The following is a 25243-nucleotide window of genomic DNA, read 5'->3' as shown; positions in this document are numbered from 1 at the left end:
TTTATATATTGATGGCCAAATTATTCTAAGGAATGGTAAGGCAATAAATGGTTCGGGTCATATGTTATAAGTTGGTGAGTTACATTCTTATATATTATGGTAATTATTTATGGTGGAATTGATGGTGGATTGGAGCATGGGGCTGATGGCAAGGGCTGGACAAACTGTGATGCTTTTGACTTCCTCATTTCTCCTTCCAAACTCCACTGCCTCTCTTTCTGCTGTCGTTTTGCCTAGGCAATACCACAACTAATATTTATTCATACCACCATATTCCCCCCCTCCCAAAAAAAAGAAGAAAAAGAGTTTAGTGCATGTACAAAAAAAATTAAAAATAAAATAAAATAAATTCTACATATGGACTTGCTAATTATTATTATCATTTTCTTAGACAAATTTCATTTTATTGATATTTGGAAATAAGTACATAATTTTTTATGATTTGTAAATTGAAATTCACTGCATATACTATTAACAGCTTGAGCAAATAGATTAAAACTAAAAGAGTGATTTTCAAAAAAATAATAATAATAATGAGAAGGCCCCAACTCTCAACCCTTGGGCTTAACTTAGCCTAATTAATTAGATAGATACCTCCAATTGTTTGCAGAATTCAGGGTCGCTCCAACAATTTTCATCCATGGGTTGATCCTTGGACAATTAGGGTTCACCATAACAGTAGCAACAGATGACACCACCACCACCACCACCATCTTCTTCACTTTTGCCTTCAAACATGCATTTAGCACATTTCTTGTTCCTTTTATGGCCGATTCAACAAATTCTTCCTGCCATGTACCCCATTAATTAATTAGAAGCGATAATATATAAATATAAAATTTTACACAAAATGAGGTGACAGATGTGTATCTATTCATCTCAAATTAAAAGAGCTATTAAAATGATTTACAATTTTTAAAATGTCATTACCACATCACTCTTTTAGTATGTTTTGTATGGAATTGTTGTTTGCAAAATGATTTTCATTAATTAAAGTTAAACAATGATTAGCAGTAGCATATGTATACATATAGACAAATGGGTAAATTAAAACTGTGAATTTAAAATCTAAGGTTAATATTGTTGAAATTAAAACAATTGGAATCAAACTAAAAATTAAGTTACAAGAATGAAAAATATATTTACCCTTTAATCTTATAAGTCCAAACAATGGAAACAATTTGAAAAGTGTGATTTGGAGAGTGAAAAAATTAATTAAATAAATAATAATTATAATAAGCTTACCACAGGATTAGGAGTAGGAATGTGTTCAAAGGGAGTTGGAGAAGCAAGATGGATAACACCAGTGCAGCCCGCAATGGCAGAGCAGAGACCTTCATACTCCAACATGTCTGTCTTAAATAGCTTCAGATTCTCTGTTGCATTTTCCAATTTCTTCAAAAAAGAGAGAAGGGGGGAGAGGGGGAGAGAATCTGGGGTGGTGGTGAAGTTGGTCGTGGAACAGAGGAGCCAACTCGATGACCCAGTTCTCAATCGGAACCCTACCTTGCGAGCAGCGAACACTGAGAGAGAAGGGAGGAGAGGGGGAGAGAGTTCTCAATCTGAAACCCTACCTTGGGCGCAGCGAGCATTGAGAGAGAAGGGGAGAGAGGGGGGAGGTAGGAAATGGGAGAGGAGACGTGGGTAGGTGGGAGATGGAGAGAGGGTGGACGGGAATAAATCATCATCTGAACCATTCATCTTTATCAAAATTGATCTCAGCCATTGAACCTAAATGTATCTCACATACATTTTATACATTTTCAAAATCCTTCCTCCCTTATTGTATAGATTGAACTTAAACTTCCTTTATAAAACTTGGCAAAACAAAAAAAATTCCTTTATAAAAGTTTGTTAATATTTTATAAAAAGAGAATGAAGTATTGACATGTAACATTTACATAAAAAACAAAAATTCAAAATTTACACTTTTCTTTCCTCATTTTTGATAAATAACTTGGTTATAAAGACAAATGAACCCTAAAAATATACTTGAATAAAAATGAATATAGCATAGAAAGGGAAACCAGAGATGGCAAAACACCAATTCTTAGAAACACCCTAATACTATGGATACAAAATTATTTGTGCCTCTACAACAAAGCCAACAAAGAATTTGAAACCCTTGAAGCTGAAAGGAGAGGAAATATTATCCATGTCATATAGACATACTCTATAAAATTCAAACACAAACTACTATACTTATTTTCCATGTCATATATATAGTTCCACAATACCATGAGAGATAGGTTTAAAAAAATAATAATTAAATTAGGCATCTTTAAAATGAATGAAAAAAATCTATCACAAAAAATTAAGTAAATGTTGCATGGACTCTCCCACTAAATAGCAAAAATATGTATTATTTATACAGCTTCTTTAATAGAACAGGGAATATCAATTGAAGAATAGTGTATTGGTTTCAATGGGTCTGAGTTTTCAGTTATATACTTCAATTGCAAAAGTCTATGTTTTTAAGTTTACATACCTCAATATTGCTCCCAGGTCCAGAAAGAAATGCATCACTTGGGAGAATACTAAATAGCAGGATATACTCCCTCCAATAGGTGATGGATCGCAGTTTTAAATTTTTCGTTATCTAGTCAAGTACTTTATTCATCTATGGGAGTACTACTAAGTGAACAGAAAGAAGGGAAAAAAAAAAGTAATACTAAGAGCAATCAAAAGATAGAGAAGGACCAAGGTAAAGTACTTGCATTACATAGGTGAACTTCAGCATTGGAATTTTGCTTCCTCAACTCTTCTAGTAACTGAAACATAATGTCAATAAAAGCAAGATTTTAGATGGTGATGTAAATTAATGAAGAAAGAGGATCTAAAATTCAATAAAATAAGATCATTGACCTTGTCAATTAGGAACATGAAGGAAGTGAACTATTTAAGAAATTAAACATGTAGATATAGATGGTGAAAAATAAAAGAAATTGGAACATATCAATTTTCCTTGAGACCTTCAAGAGACAAAGTCAAATCAGACCAAAAAATGTTTGTAACAAAGTCTATGAAAGAAAAGAGATAAACCCATTTGAAAAGAATACTCTAATGTTGCACATTTAATCATGTTCAGATTGTAGAAATGAAAAAGAGAGAAAGGTAATGTGGATTGCTTAAGCCAAGCACAGAACTTTCCAAGAAATTTCTCACATAGGGTGTGTGTTCCTTAATTGTAATTGCAAATTCCTCATAACATCAACATGTAATAATACAGTTTCTAAACACTGTCAGCCCACAAATCTCCTATTGGAATTTCTCAACCCCAATTCAAAACATGCCTAACACTATAGTCTATAGCTCAAGTTTATCCACTGACCTTTGGGTTGATCTCAACAAATGGAAAATATAAATAAACAGTCCTAAACTCCCATATGAACAACACCAGTCAAAGAACCAAATCTCATCAAAAACTACTTTATCAGAACTCCTCCAAAAATAACAAAAAGATGACAGAGCATTGAGCTATAATTGACAACATTACTGAACCTCATTGAATCATCCCTACCAAAAATATCATTCCCACTAAACATACACTCCATCAAACATAAAATCCTAAGGCAGCAAACAAAACCAAAAGTGGCAAAATGAACACACAAAATAATAATAATAATAATAAAATAATAATAATAATATTCATATCAGCAATGAAACATCAAGTCTTGATAAAATCATAGTGAAGAGAAACTCCCATTCTAATTTAAAAACCTTTAAAACAATAACAAACAATAGCTCGATTGGTAAGCAAGACAATGATTTCATACCTTTCTTTCAAGTCTCACCAGTCAACACATGTTCTCTGAATAAAAAGTTGAGTTGGGCAATTTGGGTCTGGACTCCTGGTTACGAAAAAAATGAAACACAAAATCTATAAAATCAATAGCCAAATTGAATCTCAATCATCATTAATTGAACTACATAAAGTCCACTGAAATAAACAATTTAATTTAACTGGAAAAAATGACACAAAATCAATCATTTGTATAATACATACATACACACACATACATATGTATGTATTATAAACACATACATACCAGTCTATAGATACATATATATATATCAGTCTATAGAAGTTAACCAGGGCCGGCCCTGAGTTCGCCGGGGCCTAAGGCGAATTTCAAAAATGGGGCCCTTTTATATTGAAAAAAAATTCATGAATAAAACGATAAGTTACAATTTTTTAATTTGTTTGTAACCATAAAAAAATTTACTTACACATATAATCATTAAAATTATAGATAAAATAATTTAATAAAACAAAATTAGAACAAAAAAATTAGGAAAAAATTATTCAATTAAAATTGATAAAGACCAAGGTAAAAAAATTTGAGCAAAATTATTTATTCCACTAAAATCTAATAGATAAAGAAGGTAAAAATAAAAAATAAAAAAATAGGGCCCATATATTGTATGTATTATTTTTCTTGAGCCCAAACACTTTTTTTTTAATATATATTTTCATTTTAATAAATATGGACCAAACTACACTTATAAATAAATATGGAGTAAATCATACGTGGTCCCTTTAAATTGATCCTAAAACCAAAAAAAAAACATTGAGCCTATAATATTTTACCAAATTTAGGGGCCCTATTTTTGGGCCAAATTTAGAGGCCCTATGTTATATATGTTTATATGTTTTACCAAATTTAGGGGCCCTATTGTTTTTTATTTATTTATTTATATATTTTCATTTTAATAAATATGGGCCAAATACATTTATAAATAAATATGGGCAAAATTATACATGGGCCCAATAAAATATTTGGGGCCCTTTAAATTGATCTTAAAACCAAAAAAAAAAAAAAGGTTGAACCTATAACAATTTTTTAAATTTGGGGGCCCTATTTTTGGGCCAAAATATGGGGCCTAAGGCACAAGCCTTACCTGCCTTAGGGCAGGGCCGGCCCTGAAGTTAACGTAAGATGTGAAGAAAGATGAAGTCAAAACCTTTACCAAGGATAGATTGGGGAAGAATCAGAGTTGTTCATCATATGTTTAAAAAGAAAAACCTAAAAACCCCAAAATCGATAACACAAATGTTTCAAAACCCCAAAATCGAAATCATACGTCAATCGAACAAACTAACCAAATACAAACTAATTGAATATAGATCCAAGCAATTTCAGAATTGAAAATGAATAAAAACAATTGAAATCGAATGCAAATCAAAATGTCTATTGTGTAGCCATGGAAAACTCTTTATCTTGAGTCATAGCGTATGTCTTAGAGCATCTGTATTCAGCCATTTTTTGATCAAATTTGAGCAGATAAGAGCAGAACCAATGTACCAAGACATACCCATTTTCAAATCAAACCACAAGCATACAAACTTATGTATATAATAACACAACCAAAAATATGTATATACACAATGAATTGAAGTACCAACCACAAAGAACGGCTCAGATGGGTATCTAAGGATCCAAATATCTTTGCATCTATTTAACGCATATTCTTCATTATCTTTGTCGAAAATAGCTGGTTTTGCTATGAATCATAGTATTGCCTGTAAAAGACCTGAAAATGGACTGTTATATTGGATTACATTGTGTTTGGGTGCTCAGAAAACAGAGGAAAAGCAAACAAAATCCCAAAAGTTAACTTAGCCCAAATTGTGAACTTTTCTGGGCAACCGAACAGAGTTCAAATTAGAACATATCAAATAATAGCTTACCGGATTGAAGGTGTGACAAAACCAGACCCATTGAATATCAATAGAAGGAAGAATCATTGGGGGATGATGAGTTGATGTTGATCCAATCGTAAGATCAGAAATCAATGGCATCCAAAGCTCATCATACCTGAATAAAACCAATCAATCACAAAATCATCGAACTCAATTCGACAACCCACAGATTACTTACAATAAGATTACTTACAATAAGACTTTCATTGACCCACACACACCCAAAAAAAATAAGTGTCATGACCTTCGTACAGATTCGAGTGTTATGACCGGCGATCAAAGAATCGAACAGCCCTAGGGTCCTGAAAACAGAGCACCACATTTCCACTCAGAGAGAGAGAGAGAGAGAGTCAAAGAAATGCAAAGTATAAAAGAAGGGTTTTCTTACACGAGGTAGGGTTTTGAAGAATGAGAGGAACCCTTGCGCTTGCTTAGCATCTATCACAAAAACAACAAATACCCACAAAATTTGAATAAACCCAAATTGAAACACCGTCGGTATCGAAGGGAGCCGAATTGAGCAGCGTAGCGAAGAGCCTGCAGAAGATTGTCTGTTCGGCACCGAAACAACAGCACCATCGAGCGGTGAGCACGGCGCTGCTGCAGAAGAGGGGCGTGGTTGATGTGGTTGTGAAGGAGGCGGTGGTTCTGGTAACGGTAGTGCGATGGATCGAGAGAGAGAACCCTAGAGAGAGAAAGAGAGAGAGAGTGTGTGAACACAACACCCATCTCTTTCTCTGAACTACAACACATGAGAGATCCACCAACGTGAGAGAACGTGGAGAGAGGGAGTTAAGAGACGTTTGGCAGACGTGGGAGAGAGACCAGACGTGGGAGAAAGAGTAGAGAGAGTTGTTGGAACAATCTTCTGTGTAAATAAAATAAACTGAAATAAATTCAAACAAAATAAAGTAAAACTTACAGAAAATATTTTGTTGAACCAAACAAAAAATTAAAAAACCAAGTTGAGTGTGTGACACTCTGTCCTTAAGACAGATTCGCCCCGCTATGGTGCTTACGGTTGAGTGGCGTCTATCTCCCAGGATATAATGATCTTTAATCAATTTGTAGTAGCACTCCAAAACAAATTGTTCGGCGAACCAAACCTGTGATCTAACTCTCTGAAAATTTATTCTAAAACTAGAATGAAGAATAATGCAAAAGAAGGAAAAATCTGGACAACAAAGAGATCAAATTTGGACAGATTTTCTGATGTAAAATCCGGATCCAAACCTGCTAGAATAGATGGTATATATAGGCAGAAAAAGTACCGAACGGGTATCAACATAAAGAAGTGAAAAGGTGCAATATTTTCAATTCAAATAATAGTTGACAGTTTTGATCTCAAATTCAAATATTTGAAGTGTTCCGTTAGATGTTCCAAATCTGTAGGAAAATTATTATTTACACTATTTCAAATATATATATATATATATATTAAACTAATTAAATATATATATATATATATATATATATATATATAAATATTAAACTATTGAAATAGTTAAATAAATAAATAAATAAAGAGGTACAATCTTTAGAAAACCACTTAGGAATCAAAAATTTGAATTTAGAATTAAATTAAATTCTCACAATTACAAACTTTAGGAAACCACTCAAGAATCCAAAATTTGAATTTAGAATTAAATTAAATTCCCACAATAATTTTTATTGAAAAAATTCAAAAGAATTTTATCTAAAAAATTAATGTTAAACCCGAAAACGACGTCATCTTCCCATTCACTCATAAATGGTTTTAACGTTCCGTCTTCACCACTTCATCTTTTCGGACCCACCCCAAAACATGTTTGGGGTCCACCCAAAATGGGTTAAAAAATATGCCTATATAAAACCATTTTTTCCAACAAGAGTTTGGGAAGGAAAAAAATAGATCTCAACCGTAGATATTGAATAGGATTGATCTAGACCATTTAAATGAAATGTATCTCACATGCATTTTATACATTTTCAAAATCCCTCTTACCTTATTATATAGATATATATTTTTGAAAAAATCATTAATAACATAAAAAAATAATTTATACAATGTAAGAATGAATTTAAGGAACTGATATACCACTGTGGTGGTATTTAGAATTTTTGAATACGAAAAAAATGATAAGATTTTATATGTATATTTAATATATTTCTATATATACTTTGGATTTCGAATAGTTTGGCATCCGTCTAAATCTATCAAAATTTAATTTAAACTTTTAAATTTCTGTCCAAGGCCCCACTAATTTTAAAAATATATTATAGAGTCACAAAAAATTTCAGGTTAGGCTAAGACTATTCAAATTCAACTCGCCCAAAGTACTTTCCAAAATAAGAATGTCATACTAAAAACGTCTCAATTTATCTTATTTTTTTCATTAAATTTTCATTTACACGTTAATTTTTATAATGATCAAACAAAAAAATTATTAGGGGTTGTTTTGGGTGTTCTAAATAAGTACATTTTTTATTATTTTAGACTAAAAAATTGAGGTTGAAAATATGGATGTTTGGGTTAACTTTTTGACTTTTTATAAAAAAATGTATAATAAAAAATTATAAAAATTAATTTATAAGAAAAAATTCGAATTAAAAATTATGCAATCGTAATTATTGACTTTTAGTGAATAATATTAACTTTTTAATTTTTTAACCTTTTAACATTTTTACAAGTTCTCAAACTTGACCTAATTTTATTTTTAATTTTCTAACCATCATAACCTTAAATCCATGAAGACTGCACGTTGACGTTGTTCGTCCCAACAGAACGAGTTTTAGATCTTCACCCACCAACACAACCCAACCCAACCCATCTCTTTTGTTCGTTGCACTGTCACCCTCGTCTTGTCTTGTCCACCCTGATTTCAAACCCTATAAAGAACAAAAATGTTTAAGAGCTCTAATATAAGAGCTCTAATAGCTCTAATGGGAATGTAGGACCTACACTGATGTGATGTTTGTGCCTTGCCTTGTTTTTTTTTTATTTTTTTATTGCTTGGACACATCACTAGAGCTCAAATTAGAGCTCTAGATTTAGAGCTCTCTAGCATCTCCCCTATAAAGAACTAGTAGTAGTGTGACCCCCACCTTGAAAGATAAGAACAGCCTTACAATAGAAAAAAAATAAAAAAAAATGAGGCCAAAAAAGCAAACCAAACCCATTCAATTTCAATTCCAATTCCATTAAAGAAAAAGAAAAAATCGGAACTTTCTCATCACTTTCTCTCTACCCATTCACGCCCGCACAATATAATAATCCATATATATACATTTTCTTTGTTTGTTTTATGGGAAAATCACTACCATCTACGGCCAGGCTCCAAGACTTCGCTAGAATCATCGCCTCAGACAAGCTCCAGCAGCGTCCCAAACGCATTAAGCCCGTTCCCAAAACCCGGGTTGATCCGAGGGGGGTCCGAGTTGAATCGGAACGCTTGAGGGTGAAGAAGATGGAGGAGAGCTCGAGAGAGGCGGCGAGGCGGCTAGAGCAGCCGAGCCGAGTGCCTCTGGCTGAGGTGGTTACCGACTGCGTGAAGCGGTGGTTTCAGGACACCCTCAAGGAGGCCAAAGCCGGTGACAGCGCTATGCAAGTCTTGGTGGGTCAGATGTATTTCAGTGGCTATGGTGTCCCTAGAGATGAACAGAAGGTACCCTAAACTTTCTTGTTTTCTGGGTTTTTTTTTTTTTTTTTGAAAGGGTTTAATTGTGAATTGATTAGCATTAGCATTGTTTTTTTTAAATTTGTAGAATGTATTATTTCTATTTGGTTGCTGAGAAAGTGTAGGGAAAGGAACGAAATTGAACTTTGAATCAAATGAGTTTTGATATTTAGGGAATGAATACAAAAAATTGGATTCAGACTGTGTTACTAAATGGTTTAATTGAGTTGGGTTTTTCATTATTTGGAACAAACTCCAGAGAGGTGAACACGTAAAACTCAAATTTTGATCCTACATTTCTTCTGTTTTCTAGGCAATCGACCCGTGTTTGTTTTCTGGGATTTTAGTGTATTCTAGATTTTATGCTATTTTTCGTTCCAAACTCAAGTTTGCTATTAGACATTTCTATGCTTTGGCTGTGAATGCCTTGGGAAATTTTAATCTGCCGAAAATTTAGGGACGTGCTTGGATGAGTAGAGCTTCGAGGAGTCGATCCTCAGTATGGAAAGTCAGTGACAAACATCCAGGTACTCCCTCTCTCTCTCTCAGCTAGAGTATTAGTGGTTCTATTTGTTGTTCTTAATCTTTATTTGATCTGCTTTAGGTTACAATGCAAGTGACTCGGATTCAGATGAAATGAAGGGTGATGCCAAATAAGTATATTTGATCTTTCTTAATATTGACAACGGCAAAGTGAGTTTTATCATTTTCTTGGAGTTTCTTGTTTTGCATACTTAAGTTGTTATGATTGTGTTTTACTTGACATGGCATTACATGAACTCTTGGGAATGAGTAGACATGGAATGGTGTTGCCCTTTTTACTTTTACACGGTGTAACAGTATGAATTTTATGTTGGATGCACTCTTTAACTCCATAAATCTATACTTTGTAGAGGGTTACGACTTTCTACCTTCTCATTGTGTATGTAACCAGAATTTAATCATTTAAACAACTATTCTTTTGGTTATGATCTCCTCTAACTTCAAAACGTCTTCTAATATTTGACTGCTTCAACGATGCTTCAATTTTGTGGCTGTAACTAAAGTTAGTACTGTATCGTTTTTGTTCTAATGTTCCCACCAATCCTATCCTCTGCATAACGCGCTGCATGAGATCCCTCATTGTAGTTGGTACAGTTCCTTTTCTTAATCAGTAAGAGATTTAGGGGAACTCTTTAGGTTGTCTTCTTGTAGTTTAAGGGTATTATATGCTTTCCATTAGAATATGAATTCAAAAAATCTAATAGAAGCAGAGAGGAAGTAACTTGATTTGTTGACTCCAAACTTGATTGTTGATTTTAGCTTCTAATTATATATATTCTATTGCTTCTGTTAGGTAGTCATGAGTAGACATTAGATATGAAGTGTATCGTATTCCATCGGTTTGACTCTACCTCAAGTGTGTATGAAATTGGTGAAGTGCAAGTGCAAATATTTCCCATGCTAGGTCTATATTTGTTAAACTATATTGGAAAGAAGTTACTAATCTAACTTTCAATTGGTAGAATAACCTGTACATGGATTATATTGAACTGCCTTTTGTATCAACTCCACAAGCAAACAGATAGTCACTACAACCCTGCAATTACATGTTGCTTTGTTTTAAGTCCGAACTTTTGCTGCCTTGGCAGCTCGGCCCTCTCTTGATTTTTTTATATGACCCTGACATGTTTTCGCAACTCCTTCATTTGGTGATATGTAGTTGTGCAAGGGAATTGTGCATATTTTTGAACGCCCTTACTTTGAAGTAATCATTTGATTATTTTTTAGGACCTATGGTTCTTTTGCATAGAAACATGCACAACAACCTGTCCATAGGGATGCATGATATACTTTTGTCCAAAGCTTCCATTCAGAGTCTTATACCTATAATTGTTTCTGTCATCTCTCTGTCTTATTGTCTTTTAACTTACGGGCCTTCGTTTATTTTTATCATCTCTCTTTTTCCTCTCCACATGGAAATAACATATACTGCCAAGTTGTTAATCCTCAACTGAGTAATTCAGTGCAAGCCGTTCTTGACATGAAAATAGGTGTTTTATACCATTCATTTTGCAAATTTATCAAACAAGCACTCTGGACTCTGGAGACACCCAATGACTAGTCTTTGCATGAATGGAAAATGATCTAATAAGTCAAACATTGATTCCTTCATACATTTCAATAAGCAAAATTTTCCAAGGTCATGCATGGAGTGAAAAAAGATTTAATATGAACTCAAAATTTTGTTTTCTTCATGAAATAGTTTATGGAAAATCGGTTTTCAGTCTAAAATACATCCCCTTTAAAAGAAATGGTGCCCAGCACATTAGTCATGGTTCATGATATTGAACATGACATGTATAACTCTTGTTCGTCTTCATCCATTAAATAATACTGTAATTTTAACCTCCTCCTTTTCCTTTAATATTCGGGCATCCCCAAAATCATGTGAGGTAGAATGTAATTTAGATACTTCGATTTAGAACATGTTTACTCTCATGATGTATTTGAAGGCTAGTTAGCCAGGGTTTTATTTGTGATGAAACTTAAGGAGGTGAGAGCTACATGATTTTTTAGGTTATTAAGCTCCGTCCCATTAAAATAAGGATTTAGCCATATCTGATTTTCAAAATTACATGAAAAGTCAGAAACTTGGACAGTTGTCATGGTCTCTTTGTAATGCACCAGTGATGTTTTAATTATCTTCAAGATTTACAAAATGCCTATGCTTGTATATCTAGACAAATTATTAAAAGTGATAACCACTTTATGAGGTCCTACTTTTGTTTGATAGTTATTTTTCTGTGTTTAAGTGTTTTTAGCATCCTTACGTCCCTGTCTAAATATCTAAAGGTCAAAGTGTGGAACTCTTATGGCTTTGGTTGATACATGAAAACTTCATAGACCCACCTCTTTCTGTATCTATAAAGTCCATGTGGCTCCAGCTGATCTCCCTCAATCCATGTAGTGTTTTGTGGACTAGGTCCTCCCCTATCCTTGAAGGACAGGACATATACACCAGTGGAATAAGGGTTTGTTGAGTTGGTCCCCTCCCTTGACCTGCCCATAGAATGTAGCACTTATAGTGCTTCGCCGTAATGACTGATTGTTTGTTAATGATTCTTAGCCTAGGTATACAGGCCCCAACAATGCAAGCCCTTTAGGCTGGAAGTTGTAGTTGTTTTGATGAGAAGGGTGTTGAAGTTATTGAAAACAGTTTCAATCAGCATTCCTGGTTACTTTATTTGCTTCATAGTTGCACCCCTAAACTTTGTTGTTCTTCCATTTTTAAACTTGCTTCAGTTTTGATGTTATATGTTATTTATTCTTTTCAAGGGTTCAAACTTTAGCTGTGTAGTTGAATCTTTTTGTTGCCATACTGCATTTTTCCTCTTCTTGATAGTCTGATTATTCAAGAGTAAACTTGTGATTGTGCATATAATGCATAGGCTTTTGTTTAAGAACATAATTTCCTGCTTGTGCTGGAAAATAGTGGTACACTGTAACTAGTGAAACATTTGTGGGCACAAACTTTAGTGTGGGTATTGAAATGGCAATTAAAATATATATGCCATCGGCTTCGCTTCCTTTTACTGCAATATAAGTTTTGTTTAAAAATCCACCAGGAAGATGTGTCTAATTTGAGGCCCAAAAATGCAGGAGTGCTGATTTGGATGGAGAACCTTCTCATATGACCTACTAAAGGTTGTTTGGGACTCATAGGGGAGAGAGATTTTTTTAGGCAATATGGGGACATCTAGTTTAGTCACATAAGAAGGAATACTCTATACGATTATGTTAAAGGAAACACCCATTATGGTGATGTCATTTTCTTGAATCCTTATCACTTTTTTTAATTCCAAAAGAGTTCGAAGAAAATGGTTAAGTCACCGATGTGAGGAGTTCTCTCCCAAGCAGTTGAGAATGGATATTCATAATAACAAATAGACATTCTCAAAGTCTCTTTTTTTGGTCTGTCAACTTCTTCATCTCTCTCTCTCAAACTTTATATTTGTGGATGGAGGATGAGAAGATGGCCAGGGGCTAGTTTTCTAAGAAGATGGTAAGAACTAAGAAAATAATAAATAAATTATCACATAAAATCAATAAACAACTTGAGTACAGAGTTCAAGAAATCTGTGTGTAGATCAATATAATTGCATCTATTGCAATTCGAATTACTATATATAATTGAAGTTAAATGATAAAAAGTGCAAATATATATAGAATAGAAAGTAGAAATATTTGGCCTGTGAATCTGTGAGGTGCATAGTTGCTGCCCTGAAGTTGTTAGTCTCCCCACACAAGTATATTGACGGTTAATGAATAGCTCCAAGATTCAACCTAAACCATAGCCAGGTCTCCAAAATGTTTGCATGCACTGGATGGTTTAAAGAATTCTTCTATGATGCTCAAAAGTTGTATGAAAATATTAAAGATGTTTGATAGTGAAAGAGATGGAGGAAGAAGTAAGATTTTTTGATTGTATGCAATTGAATTGAATAACAAACACCTACAGGTTTTTATTGACAATGGTGGTGTGACTATTCCTAAAAGTCACAATTTTAGGTAGAGATGACTCTTTGTAAAAAGCACAACTTTTAGTAGAAGTTATTCTTTAGTGGAAAAGACATTACTCTATGGAACAAAAGGCAACTCTTTGGAAAATACATGTTAGTTGACGTTTTGAAACTTGAAGTTCCAACATTGATATGGCAGAAGACAAATGAAGGTGGAGGAGATTAGAGTTGAGCCAACCTTAGATCAGGAGAGAGCCAGTGGAGAATCTTAAGCTTTGTGATGGTGGACAGCGTGGCCTTTTTTCGTCCATGGAGAGTCCCCTATATAGCAAGGTCAAACTATGGGGACTAACTAAGCCACACACGGGGTCCCATGTTCAGGAACAGGTGGCTCAGCCTCCTTGGTTCATCAATATGGAGGTTTCTCAGCTTTGTTGTATCAAGAGGTGTCAGTGGATAGGTATGTCAAGTCTCAGGGGTCGTATTAGGAGAGCTGCAAAAGAGCTGTAGCCTGGAGTATATAATACAACTTCGAAGATTTCATGTCTTGATCAACGTTAGCTTTTTCTTGTTGTTGTGCCTCTCTCTAAAATTGGCCAAGTGCAAGGTCTCCTCTTGGGAGGGGATGGTGAGGCACCTCGATTTACTCTCAACTCTAGCATTTGAGCCATAAGTCCTGTGGTGATCTGAAGTGGGGTTTCTAGGCCTTGCTCTTAATCTAGATAGTTGCTCTTAATCTAGATAGCTAAGGCAATGCCTAGGCACTCTTCTGGAGGCTTAAAATGGAGGAGATGGGGACATTTCTCAGTGGGGTTGTTTAGACGAGCCAGGCAAACCGAACATGTGCCATGGGCAGAGTGTGCTTGGTTGGAGAATGGATGTACCTTTGTCCTGGAGTAATAGGAGGACAATTTCTAGTTGTGCCTGAGCTTGGGATTCATAGTCAAGCCGAGGGGTGTTGCTAATGGTCTAGACTAGAGGATGCCTTGGCCCTTTGGGCACATGGCTACTGCACTGTCTGCACTAACCTTGAGTTGCATGACTCAACCCCGGGGGGAGTTTGTGGAGCTGCCTAACTAGCCCGTGGTGTCACATCACGAGATTGACGCACGACTCCGCATTCATAGGAGATGTGACAATGCCATGTTGCTGTGGGGATTCCTGTGCACTTTCATTAACTCTAATTGGGAGAGAAGAAAACACACATGCTCAATTCTTCTCATTTTCCAGGAAACAGCTGGTACTAGATGTTATGTGAATAAATCATTAGAATTAGTAGGTGGGATCTTCTCATGCTTTTATATATGTTTTTATTTAATTTTAAGATTTATTTTCACTTTCGCTAAATCTTGTCTGCATTCCATGTATTGACTGTACGTGGAATTCTAATATTATCTCTTGTGATCCGACTTCAGTTTTCAATTGGGTTTAATATGAAAATGACAATATTTTCAAGTTACAGAATTTCCATTCCTTGTTGACTTATTAGTGCCACTGGTCTTTTGCAGTGTATCCTTGGGCTGTGCAACTGACCAGAATTCTGTGACGCCCCAGGCTGGCTGCAGTTTTCCTTTCATTAGCTTTATTTTTTCTTTTTCCTTTTATTTTTTCGTCAAGTTTTCTTGATTCTGTTCTTAACCTTGTATTTACACTGATGTTTTTCCCCTTGTATTTAGACTAATGTGTTAGTTTGAATCATGTTGATGTTTCTATTTCTTCAGCTGAAATTGTGTGATTGACGGGATTCCCGAGGCAGCAACTGCTGTATTGAATAAACTCGAAGGGGCTGTTCAGTGTAGCTCTAATGGTTTTCTCTTTTTCTTTTTCTTTTTATTTATCTTAAATTTTAGAATTTTGTATTAGAATGTTTGGTGCAATTGCTGCATACAATGTATGAAGCAAAAATAGATTAAAAAAATTGATTATTGAGAAGTAGGGAGGTGTGTTTTGAGCTTCTACTTTCTTATTATCAGTTTTTAACTTTTTATTAGAAGTTACACCAAAAAGGACCAATGTTCTTTGAGTTCTGTGTAGTTTGATCCTTGATGCAAACTAGTTGGGAATGTTGTGAGATTAATACCATTTGATGATGAGCTTGAGAAACGCTGAAGAATGTGATTATTGAGAGTGGTGATTTGAAACATCTTCTGTGGAGCATTTGAGATTTCATTTGTGCTTTGACATGACTGGTTTTCATGATCATATAAAAACAATTGCCAACCCTTTAATCAGGTTCATAAATTATATATATGTCCTTAAATCAGATATACATGTTACAACAGAAACACAGGCAAATCCTAAATACTGTTGTTAGCTGTTGATGTTTTTTCATATTCTGATAGTAGCCATTTCCACAACAGGTTATCTGCCTTCCCGCCGGTCCTTTCTCCATTCCCACGGCATCTCAGGGTTTGACGAAGCCCACAAGCCTACTCGCTTTGCCCGAGCCTCTTTCTCCCACTGGTATGACACAACACAAATAGCCATTAGAAATGAAGCGTTTAATACGACCAATTCTCAGAATTAACAGTAAAATGTTCTCAGAATTAACAGTAAAATGGATTACCTTCTCTAGTTCTGGACGTCGGTCATAGGCTTTGTAATGCCATGCCAATCCTTTCTTCAGCATTGATTCCTATAGAGAGACAATTGTTGGAAGACTCCCAAGGAGTGTTTGAACTTTGAAGTCAGTTTAGAAAGGCAGAGATATTCTGTGAAAATCGTACCTGTATAAAGATACCATTGCAATAAATGTCTCCCACAAATCGGCCATAGCGATCTTGGTCAAAGACAAGAACTCTCAGACACTTGCCCTGAACAAGCTTGGTCAGTTCCTCCTTTGCCTCCTTTCCATATGGCATTGCACTCTCCGGCGCATCTATTCCCCTGTTTTCTTGAGTAGTCATTAATCATTGATAGTTGCCTTGTAAGAATGTTTGATGCAACTTCAACTTATAATTTTAAATAAATTGATCAAAAAAAATTATTGAAAAGATGAGGGAAATGTGTTTTTAATTTTTGTTTTCTAATTATCAGCTTTCTACTAATAAGAAGCTGCACAAACAAGTCTACTGGCTCTATTTGGTGTGACTTATTGAGTTGTTTATAGTAGGGATAGTTTAAATAAGCTGAAATTTTTTGATTATTTGGAAACAGGATAAGGGTTGCTTTTACCTCTTGATTATCAGCTTTAATTTGGGAAAAGTTACACTAAACATGCTGATTAAAAATAAAAATGATTGCAGTTGGCATTACCTTAGTCGAATCCGATACTTGCGTGCAAGAATCTCCTGACTCTGAATATTCAGAACCCTGTGGTGAAATACAAGCTGTGAATGACCCGTGATTCTGAAAGCAAAATACCAATGAATTACAGAAATTCACATGCCAAATTCACATACAAACCTATATCCTGAATCAACAATTTGCTTCTGCAGTGCATCTGCCTTGGCGTAATTCTTCCCAGCACGTGCTTTTGATCTTTCAACGGCTGCGATTTGCACGTCTATGGGAACAGAAGATGACTCCCTTGGATCCATGGTGCTCACATACACTGTGATGGTATCCCCATCCGCAACAGCTTTTGCATCCACCTGGGAATTATGTTAAAAACCATTCATTGAAATCAAGAGTCTTGGAGAGAATTTCGAGTATTTGAGGATTTGGGATTGTGAAATTGTTCTTAACTGGTAGAGTTTGCAATTCAAACTGGAGTCCTTCAGGCAGTGAAGTAGGTGGTCCAGCAGAGAGTTCAACAAGAGTATGAGGAAGAGGGAGGCCATAGAAAGTCAATAGACCCTACTCAAAAGAAAGCAACAACAAATCAGATTCAGCACCAAGGTTTAATTCTGAAGTTGTAAGCATTTCCAAAGAAGATCACCTATGAAGCACAGGTCCGGAATACTGGTCCGATACAGGTACGTCAATATGATAAAATTAAAAAAAAAAAAAAAAGGGTACAGATACGTCTTGGTACATTTGTAAAAAAATATTTATTTTTAATTTAGAGTAATGCAAAAATTAATTAAATGATTTAATTTGTTAAGATCTAACCTACGATTAACATTTAATGTCAAAAATAAAAGTATAAATCAAAATTAAATGTCAATATATTAAATAACTTATAAGCTATAGTTTAATTTTAAAATTATGCTAAGCATTAAAAAAAAAAAAAAAAAAAAATCTAGTGAAAGAAATTTTATTTTTGTACTAGAAGAAAATATTATCTTAACTGAAGTACGGTACGGCTTGGGTATATATTAGGTACGTTTGGATACACCAAAAATTAAGAAGAAAAATTTTGGATACGTGTTTTGTGTATTCGAAACGTATATAGAAGTATCATACGAGGTACTATACTCCGGTAAGTATCTGGTACGGGTACGAAATGTTTTTAGAAATACTCATGCTTCATAGAAGATCACGCTCTGTTTGTTAGGGCAGAAAATGTTTTTCACATTTTTTGATATTTGATACAATAGAAAATGACAATCCCCCCAGACACAACCACTTGTGCATTAGTTTTAAGAACACAACTAAACTTGAGATAATATTTTCTATGGGACAGAAAAAAGCTTTTCATAGAAAACGTTTTCTATTGGTAAAGGTTTTCAGCTGAAACAAATAGAGTATCAATGTTGTGACTAGGGCTTAGTTGTGTTTTCGTTTTCTATGCTATTGTCTTTTGTGTTTCAAAAATACTCATTGCTTTCCTATTGTTTTCATTTTTATGCGAAAACAGTTTTAAAAAATCTGAAAACAATTTTTGGTACTTTTTAAAAAGTGGCAGGTTTTCAGAACTATGAACTATCCCAAATAGTTTTAAAAAACAGTTTATCAAACAAGTTTTCTGTGTGTTCTTGAATATAAATAGAAAAATGAAAAACAGAAACAACCAAAGAGACTTGTTTTAACCTCAACATCAGCCTTTTGATTTCTCTTCAATATCTGTATGATGAGCCTTGAAGCTTCTTCTGGGGTTCTTGGTGGAGGCTTTGATTCTCTCCATGCCTCTGAAAGTTTCTTATACCTTCATTTTCTCATTGTAAATTCAAACAACTCAATATACATAGAGTAGAACACAAATCAAGCAGCAAAGCACATAATTTACTTGAAACAATTCGATTTGAAATTACAGTGTTAACCTAATCAAGAAGCTAGATTTATTAATCAAGATCAAGAGTTATACACTAGTTACCAGTTAGCCTGAGCCTTCTTTGAAGAAACTACTTGCTTACTGAGTCCTTCAGGAACCTTACAAAAAAAAAAAAAAAAAAAAAAACTTCCTGATTAAATCGGGATAAAATTAAGAGCAACCCAGATCCCCAAGTATCTTCAAAACTTCAATTCTGACCCAGAACAGATCATAAAGTACAATTAATTTTAAGGGTGATTAAAATTTTCTTTTAAAACACAGTCTTTATTAAGCAAGGGATTGAATTGAAGAAGAAATGAAGGTGATCATGAGGGGCATTTTTGTACCTGGGAAGTGATTTCATAGTGATAAAGATCGTGGGCAAGGGCGGAGACACCGACGGTAGCGGCCGAGATGCCGTGGTGGCCGAGCGCATCGGATTCGTCAGCGGCCGGCTTACAGCAGTGTCCGTACAATAGCCTGAGTGCGTTTCCCATGTTTTGGATTGTTGTTCTCTCTCTAGTGTTAGAGAGAGAGAGTGAGAGAGAACAATAATTTAAAAAAGGCTCAAGTTAGACCTTTTAGAGAGAAAGAGAGAGGGAGGGAGAGAGAGGGATTGTTGTTCTCTCTCTAGTGTTAGAGAGAGAGTGTGAGAGAGAACAATGGTTAAGAAGAAGCTCAAGATAGACATTTTAGAGAGAGAGAGTGAGAGAGAATGGGGCAATGCGAATGCTTTTGGGTGAAGGAACATAGGAGTTGAGGAAATTCAGATGAGGAATTACGAATCGTGTCCCTGAAGTGATCTCTTAGAATGAGAGGCTGAAAATAAAATTAACCACAACGTGGTCGTTTTGCTTAGTAGGTTGAAAAAAAAAAAAAAAAAAGTTTGATTTCAAAAACACAACCTCTGTTTATTGTATTCAATGCTTCTCTATTTTTAGCCTTTCCTTCCTATTCAACCCAAAATCTTTTGATTCTTAATCTTTATATCCAAGCTCATGTTCTTATTCTTTATTCCTAAGATCATGAATTACCCATAAAAAATATGAGGACTCAAAACCAAAACATAACAAGTTGGGTCATCAATTTTCTTATTGATTAAAATCAATCTTCTTCAGACTCATTTCTCAATCAATCTCCAACATGGAAGACAAAGACCCAAATTTTTCTTCCCCCGAACTCCCCACAACCACCCACGTATAACAATATTCATTTTACCCTTATTCTATTTAAAATAAATTTTATTATTACTTTTTCAGTGAATCAAGCATAAAAACAGAGTTTGATTAATAACCCATTTCTAAAGTGCTCTGTTTTTTTTCTATGAATATAGGTTGCAGAAGAGCTGAAAGAGTTATGGAGAATGGCTTTGTCAATAACAGCAATGAACTGTTTAATGTGAGTATAATCTGTAAAAATGTTTTTGAAATTGTTTAACTTACTTTCATGGCCGCTGAGGAGAAGAGAGAGAGAGTCACTCTATTGCTTCATATTTGCAGGAACCTGTTCGTCATTTTGAACCAGAGCTGAATTTTTTTTTTTTTTCTTCAACTTACTAACTAAAACGACGTCGTTTTGGTTAGTTTTAATTTCAGCCGTTGGATCTCTCACTCTAGGAGAGAGCAAGGATCTTCTAGAGCTTTTTTTTCCTAAAGTTTCCTAGAGTGGTGCATTGCGTAGTTGAAATTTAATGACAAGTCACATCAATTTTTCAGTATTAAATATCAACCACACAATACACCACTTTAGAAAACTTTAAGTAAAAAAATATTTAGAGGATCCTTGGTGATTTGAGAGTGTTTGGCCGGTCATTTGGATGATGATCGTAACCTGGACAAATATCGGTTGATAAGGGTGGCAATTACAACTGACTAAAGTAACGTCAGTCATTTGGGTGATTGTTCGAAAGGTTAATTAGGAAGTCGTCCGACTTACATAATTCGAACATGTCAAAATTCGCTGGATCAATCGTTTTTCTTTATAAAAATAATAATAAATTAGTGATAAATTTTATAAAAATTCATAATTAAATTTATAATTTTTTTCATTAATTTGTAATAATTTTGTGGAAAATCTAATGTATTTTTAAGATTGTTTCTTATTGCATTTAAATTATTTTTGTTAGAGAAAATTGGTGATAAGTGTCTAATGCATTAAGTCCAGTGAATATTTTTTATTGGTGAAAGATCCATATTTTATGAAATAGTTTGGTGAAAAATCTTGTGGGACATTTTATTTTCAATTTTACCATTTAACTTTTTTTTATCTATTTGATTTTTCGTTGACTATTCGTTCAAATTTTTTCTTATCTATTCAAATTTTTTCCCCATCTGTTCAAAGTTTTTACCCTATCTGCTTAATTTTTTGATCTTTTTAATTCAAATTTCCCTTATCTATTCAAATAACTATCCAAATAAAATCTGTCTGTTGAAATTTGTAGGTTCACAAATTCTTATCTATTGAATTTTTTTTTCTGTTTAATTGTTTTATCTGTTAAACTCAGACTTGAAAACTCATTCCTATCTGTTTGAAATTCACAATTGATTTTTCCCAGATCTGGGTCTTGCAGATCTAAGTCTTGCAACACAAATCTAAGCTCAAATCTATAAAAAGAAAAAGAAAAAATTCAAGCCTATTTTATCTGTACAAATTAAACCCATTCCCCCCCCCCTCTATCTGTTAGTTCCAGAAAACATCCAAATCCTTTTTATCCATCTATCTGTTTATTTCAAAGAACACACCTCTCTGTTCAACAACCACACATAAAAAAAGAATAAATAAATAAATAAACTCTTTTTCATGCCTTCTGAAACTGATACAAATGGAGTGTAATAGCAGAAACAAAGAAGAAGAATTAAAAAAGAAGAAGAAGATGATCTTTCAGGCTCCATTTTTTATACAACTCCAGCATTCTCCTTCTTTTTCTCCTCTTCTTATTCTCTACCTCTACCTCCTTCTCAACCCAAGAAACCTCCAACCCAAAGCTCTCCAGAACACCTGTCAACTATCTTCCTCTATTCTTCCCTCTCACCTCTATCCCTCTCTCTTCTCACTCCTCTGCAACTTTCCTCTCCTCTCTTACATCTTCATCTCTACCAACCAAATGAGGCCCCCCATCAGCAAACCATCATCGCCCTTACAACTACAGAACTGCTTTCAACACAGATACGACCCAAAAAACTAGAGAGCTCACATAAAGACAAGAGAGAGAGAGAGAGATGCAGGTTGTGAATGCGGGGGCAATGGCGAGGGAGGCGGAGGAACTGGGACTGAATGCGTTCAGATTTGGTTACCAAATCCCTAACACCTTTTTTGAAGCAGATCATTACAATTCTGGAGCCTTCACATCTTAGATCTATCACGACCCCAGCAGATCCGGAGCCAAAACTCCTACTCAATTTTCACAAAACATGAAAATCAAAATACTATCAAACTGAAATTTAGGAAAACATACACTACTAAATTGTAACACTCAAGACCAAAAACAACTAGAAAAAGGAACAGTTGTAATTCAGCCAATTTTTATCATTTCTAGTCATATTTTGTTAGATTCCTTCGCGTCCATCCAGATCGTCGTGCACAGATCTGTGAGATCGGAAACCCCGTCGCTGCCGACGACTTTGCGAACTGCAGCTTGACCGCGTTGGCTATGGCCAGCGGCGAATCGGGTGCCGAGATTATGAATCTCAAAGAAGACGACGACGGTGAAGGGAGGAGAAGTGGAAGCGGGAACGATGTGGTTGCCGATGACCAGCGGTGCCACCGTCTATGGCAGCCGCAGAGGACAACGGAGAAAGAGGGCATTGGAGCCTCTGACGCCAATGGCGGGGTGTTGATCTGTGTGTCTCTCTCGGCCGGTGCTTCGAATTCAACAGATGAAGGAAAGAGAGAGAGAGATGGAGGAGAGAAAAAAAAAAAGTGGTTTGATTTTATAACTCGTGCGTGCTTGCAATGAAATAAGATAGTTAATTAGAGAAGGGTAGTTTGGTCATTCTGTAGATACATGTTCTTTTGGCCTCAATCGTGGGGTAATTCTATTTGAAAAATGATGCGGACCACTAATTAGTGGTTGCACTAGGGATGTGACAATGGGTCCCACCCACTGCCACATGTGTTTTGTGTCTTAGTTTTTGTGTTTTTTTTTTTTTACTTGCCACATCATTAGTGGTGGTGTTAGTGGTAGAAATTTAGTGGTCTGTAGTATTGTTGATTCTATTTTTACATAGGAAAATGTTTGGTGGCCACAAATTCTGTGGCTCAAATGGCTCGAAAATGCCAAAACGACGTCGTTTTGACATTTTTAGAGTTGTTTTGTATCCAAAACGACGTCGTTTTGACATTTTCGAACCATTTGAGTCACAAAATTTGTGGCCACCAATCATTGCCTTTTTACATATCATTTACTCTTTGTGCATATATTTAAAGAATTAATTTTTTCTTATAATTTTACTACTAAACAAAATGAACAATTTGGATATCAATACACACATCAATTCTTAAAACTAAATTTTCTTACTACACATTTTTTATATAGAAATTCTCAGTACACATTTTCTTTTCAAAGAATACATACATCAGACTTACTCTTTAATTTTTTTATTTTTTTCTCACTATCTCCATTGATCATTGTTCATTTTATTATTCCTTCACTGTTTCTCATAGATTTGACCAATGTTGCTCAATTTTTTCACTCCTTATCCATTGCTTATTACTAGGGGTGTAAATTTGGCCCGGCTTACTTCGCGAGCTCCCATCAAAATTTAGGCCAGCCTATGAGCTAGAAAATTAGGCCCAGGCCCAGGGGGTATTCGGGCCTCGGGTAGGCCTCAGGCCGGGCCAGTGGGACTGGGCCTGAGCTTGGGCTTGGATGGGTTTGAACATTTTTTTTTATTTTCTCTATCAAAATTTTATTATTTTTCACTGAAAAAAACACTAGGCCTCAGGTAGGCCAACCCTCGGACCGAGCCTTAAATGAGTCTTAAGCGGGCCAATGGGTCGGGTTACGAACCCAACAGGGCTTCAAAATAATGGCCTAGGCTAAGCCCAGACTGTAACGCCCTCAAAACAAATTCATAATTCATACATTCACGATACAAGATATTGACAATGTATTCAAGAGAATAAAGTGTACATCTATTTATCAGAGTGTTTATCACAAAAGTATTATATGTTGACAACAAAACTAAATGCCCTACGGGCTTACAACTTTTCAAACCAACACTTGGTTACAAAAAGGAGAGTACTAACTCATACACATTAAGCCCTCGGCTTGAATTTACATGTAATACACAAAAAGGTAAACAACAAAAAGGGATCTTCAACCTCTAAGCCTCCCTAGCTATGTCCTTGGAGGTGGCATATCACCTGAACCTGAAAATGATGTCCCATATAGGGTGAGCCAATGCCCAGTAGAGATATACTAAACCAAGTATGAGAAATAACTAAAACAATAGCATTTGATATATGGTTGACACTTATAAACCAATTTACAATACTTTTCAATTCAACATCAAGTACATCCATTTTTCATTTCAGTTTCCTTCACTTATACAGTTTCGATTCATAATTATGGCTCAGGACCTGGCCAAACAATTCAACGAGACTATAACACATATTAAAACACTTCCATACTTCACAATTCACATGAGAATATAACTCATATTAAAACACTTCCATTCTTCAACACTTCCATATTTCAAGCGATACATAGATTTGCTGTATCAGTGGAGTCCATCCTCTATCTCCTCCTAAACAGGTTTGAGAGTCCATCTCCTATCTCCTCTCAAACCATGGAGTCCATTCCCTATCTCCTCCCAAACAATATACATATACAATATATTTAAACATTTATCATATATAATGATCAATCAATACACACATTTGCTGTATTATTCCAACCGTCATATTCAATGTGATTAGTTTCAGTTTTCCCTAATCATCATACAATGTCTACAACAATTAAGACTATCCTCCACCGATAGCCCAAAGTAGTTATCTCTAAACAGATAATAAATTTATCAACAGATAAAATATCGACATTTTTATAAGTGAGTGATTAAATTATCCAACTACACCATTTACTCCCACAATTTTTTAATTTCATGAATTTCACTTCAATTTCACATTTCCCCAAATTAATTATTCAACATAATTAGGACATTTTCCCATTTTTCTCAACATTAGCCCAAAGGCTCAATTTCATCGATTTAACAACAACAATCTCATTTCTCAATGTCTCATACACACA

General features: G+C 34.8%; 2 protein-coding genes and 1 long non-coding RNA gene across 3 annotated transcripts; 2 read left to right on the top strand and 1 right to left on the bottom strand.

Moving 5' to 3' along the window:
• The first annotated feature begins 8754 nt into the window (after positions 1-8754).
• On the top strand, positions 8755-15660 carry LOC114281439 (uncharacterized). Its single transcript, XM_028223890.2, has 4 exons — positions 8755-9348; positions 9818-9887; positions 9965-10053; positions 15371-15660. The coding sequence occupies exons 1-3, from the start codon at positions 8989-8991 to the stop codon at positions 10015-10017; spliced, it is 483 nt and encodes a 160-aa protein (XP_028079691.1). The 5' UTR covers positions 8755-8988; the 3' UTR covers positions 10018-10053; positions 15371-15660.
• Positions 15661-16031: 371 nt separating this feature from the next.
• LOC114281438 (staphylococcal-like nuclease CAN2) lies at positions 16032-19873 on the bottom strand. The gene is made up of 9 exons (XM_028223889.2): positions 19344-19873; positions 19060-19115; positions 18777-18891; positions 17550-17660; positions 17268-17455; positions 17118-17174; positions 16589-16748; positions 16429-16497; positions 16032-16322 (listed from the first exon to the last, which is right to left on the bottom strand). Exons 1-9 carry the CDS (start codon positions 19491-19493, stop codon positions 16224-16226), a joined length of 1005 nt encoding a protein of 334 aa, XP_028079690.1. The 5' UTR covers positions 19494-19873; the 3' UTR covers positions 16032-16223.
• Positions 17108-20547, top strand: LOC145794933 (uncharacterized). The gene is made up of 2 exons (XR_014334890.1): positions 17108-17779; positions 20330-20547. It is a non-coding gene; the product is annotated as an uncharacterized LOC145794933 (long non-coding RNA).
• Positions 20548-25243: the final 4696 nt, after the last annotated feature.

Source organism: Camellia sinensis, chromosome 1, assembly GCF_055761805.1.
Source record: "Camellia sinensis isolate YWXY chromosome 1, ASM5576180v1, whole genome shotgun sequence".
Lineage (NCBI taxonomy): Eukaryota > Viridiplantae > Streptophyta > Magnoliopsida > Ericales > Theaceae > Camellia > Camellia sinensis.
This window is presented reverse-complemented; position numbering and strand designations above follow the sequence as displayed.

Coding starts and splice junctions, on each gene's coding strand:
- LOC114281439 (XM_028223890.2), top strand. CDS start 8,989: ATGGGAAAATCACTACCATCTACGGCCAGGCTCCAAGACTTCGCTAGA. Junction 9,349..9,817: donor TCCCTAGAGATGAACAGAAG/GTACCCTAAACT, acceptor CCGAAAATTTAG/GGACGTGCTTGGATGAGTAG. Junction 9,888..9,964: donor AGTCAGTGACAAACATCCAG/GTACTCCCTCTC, acceptor GATCTGCTTTAG/GTTACAATGCAAGTGACTCG.
- LOC114281438 (XM_028223889.2), bottom strand. CDS start 19,493: ATGGGAAACGCACTCAGGCTATTGTACGGACACTGCTGTAAGCCGGCC. Junction 18,892..19,059: donor AAGAAGGCTCAGGCTAACTG/GTAACTAGTGTA, acceptor GAGAAAATGAAG/GTATAAGAAACTTTCAGAGG. Junction 17,175..17,267: donor ATTGTTGATTCAGGATATAG/GTTTGTATGTGA, acceptor ATTTCACCACAG/GGTTCTGAATATTCAGAGTC.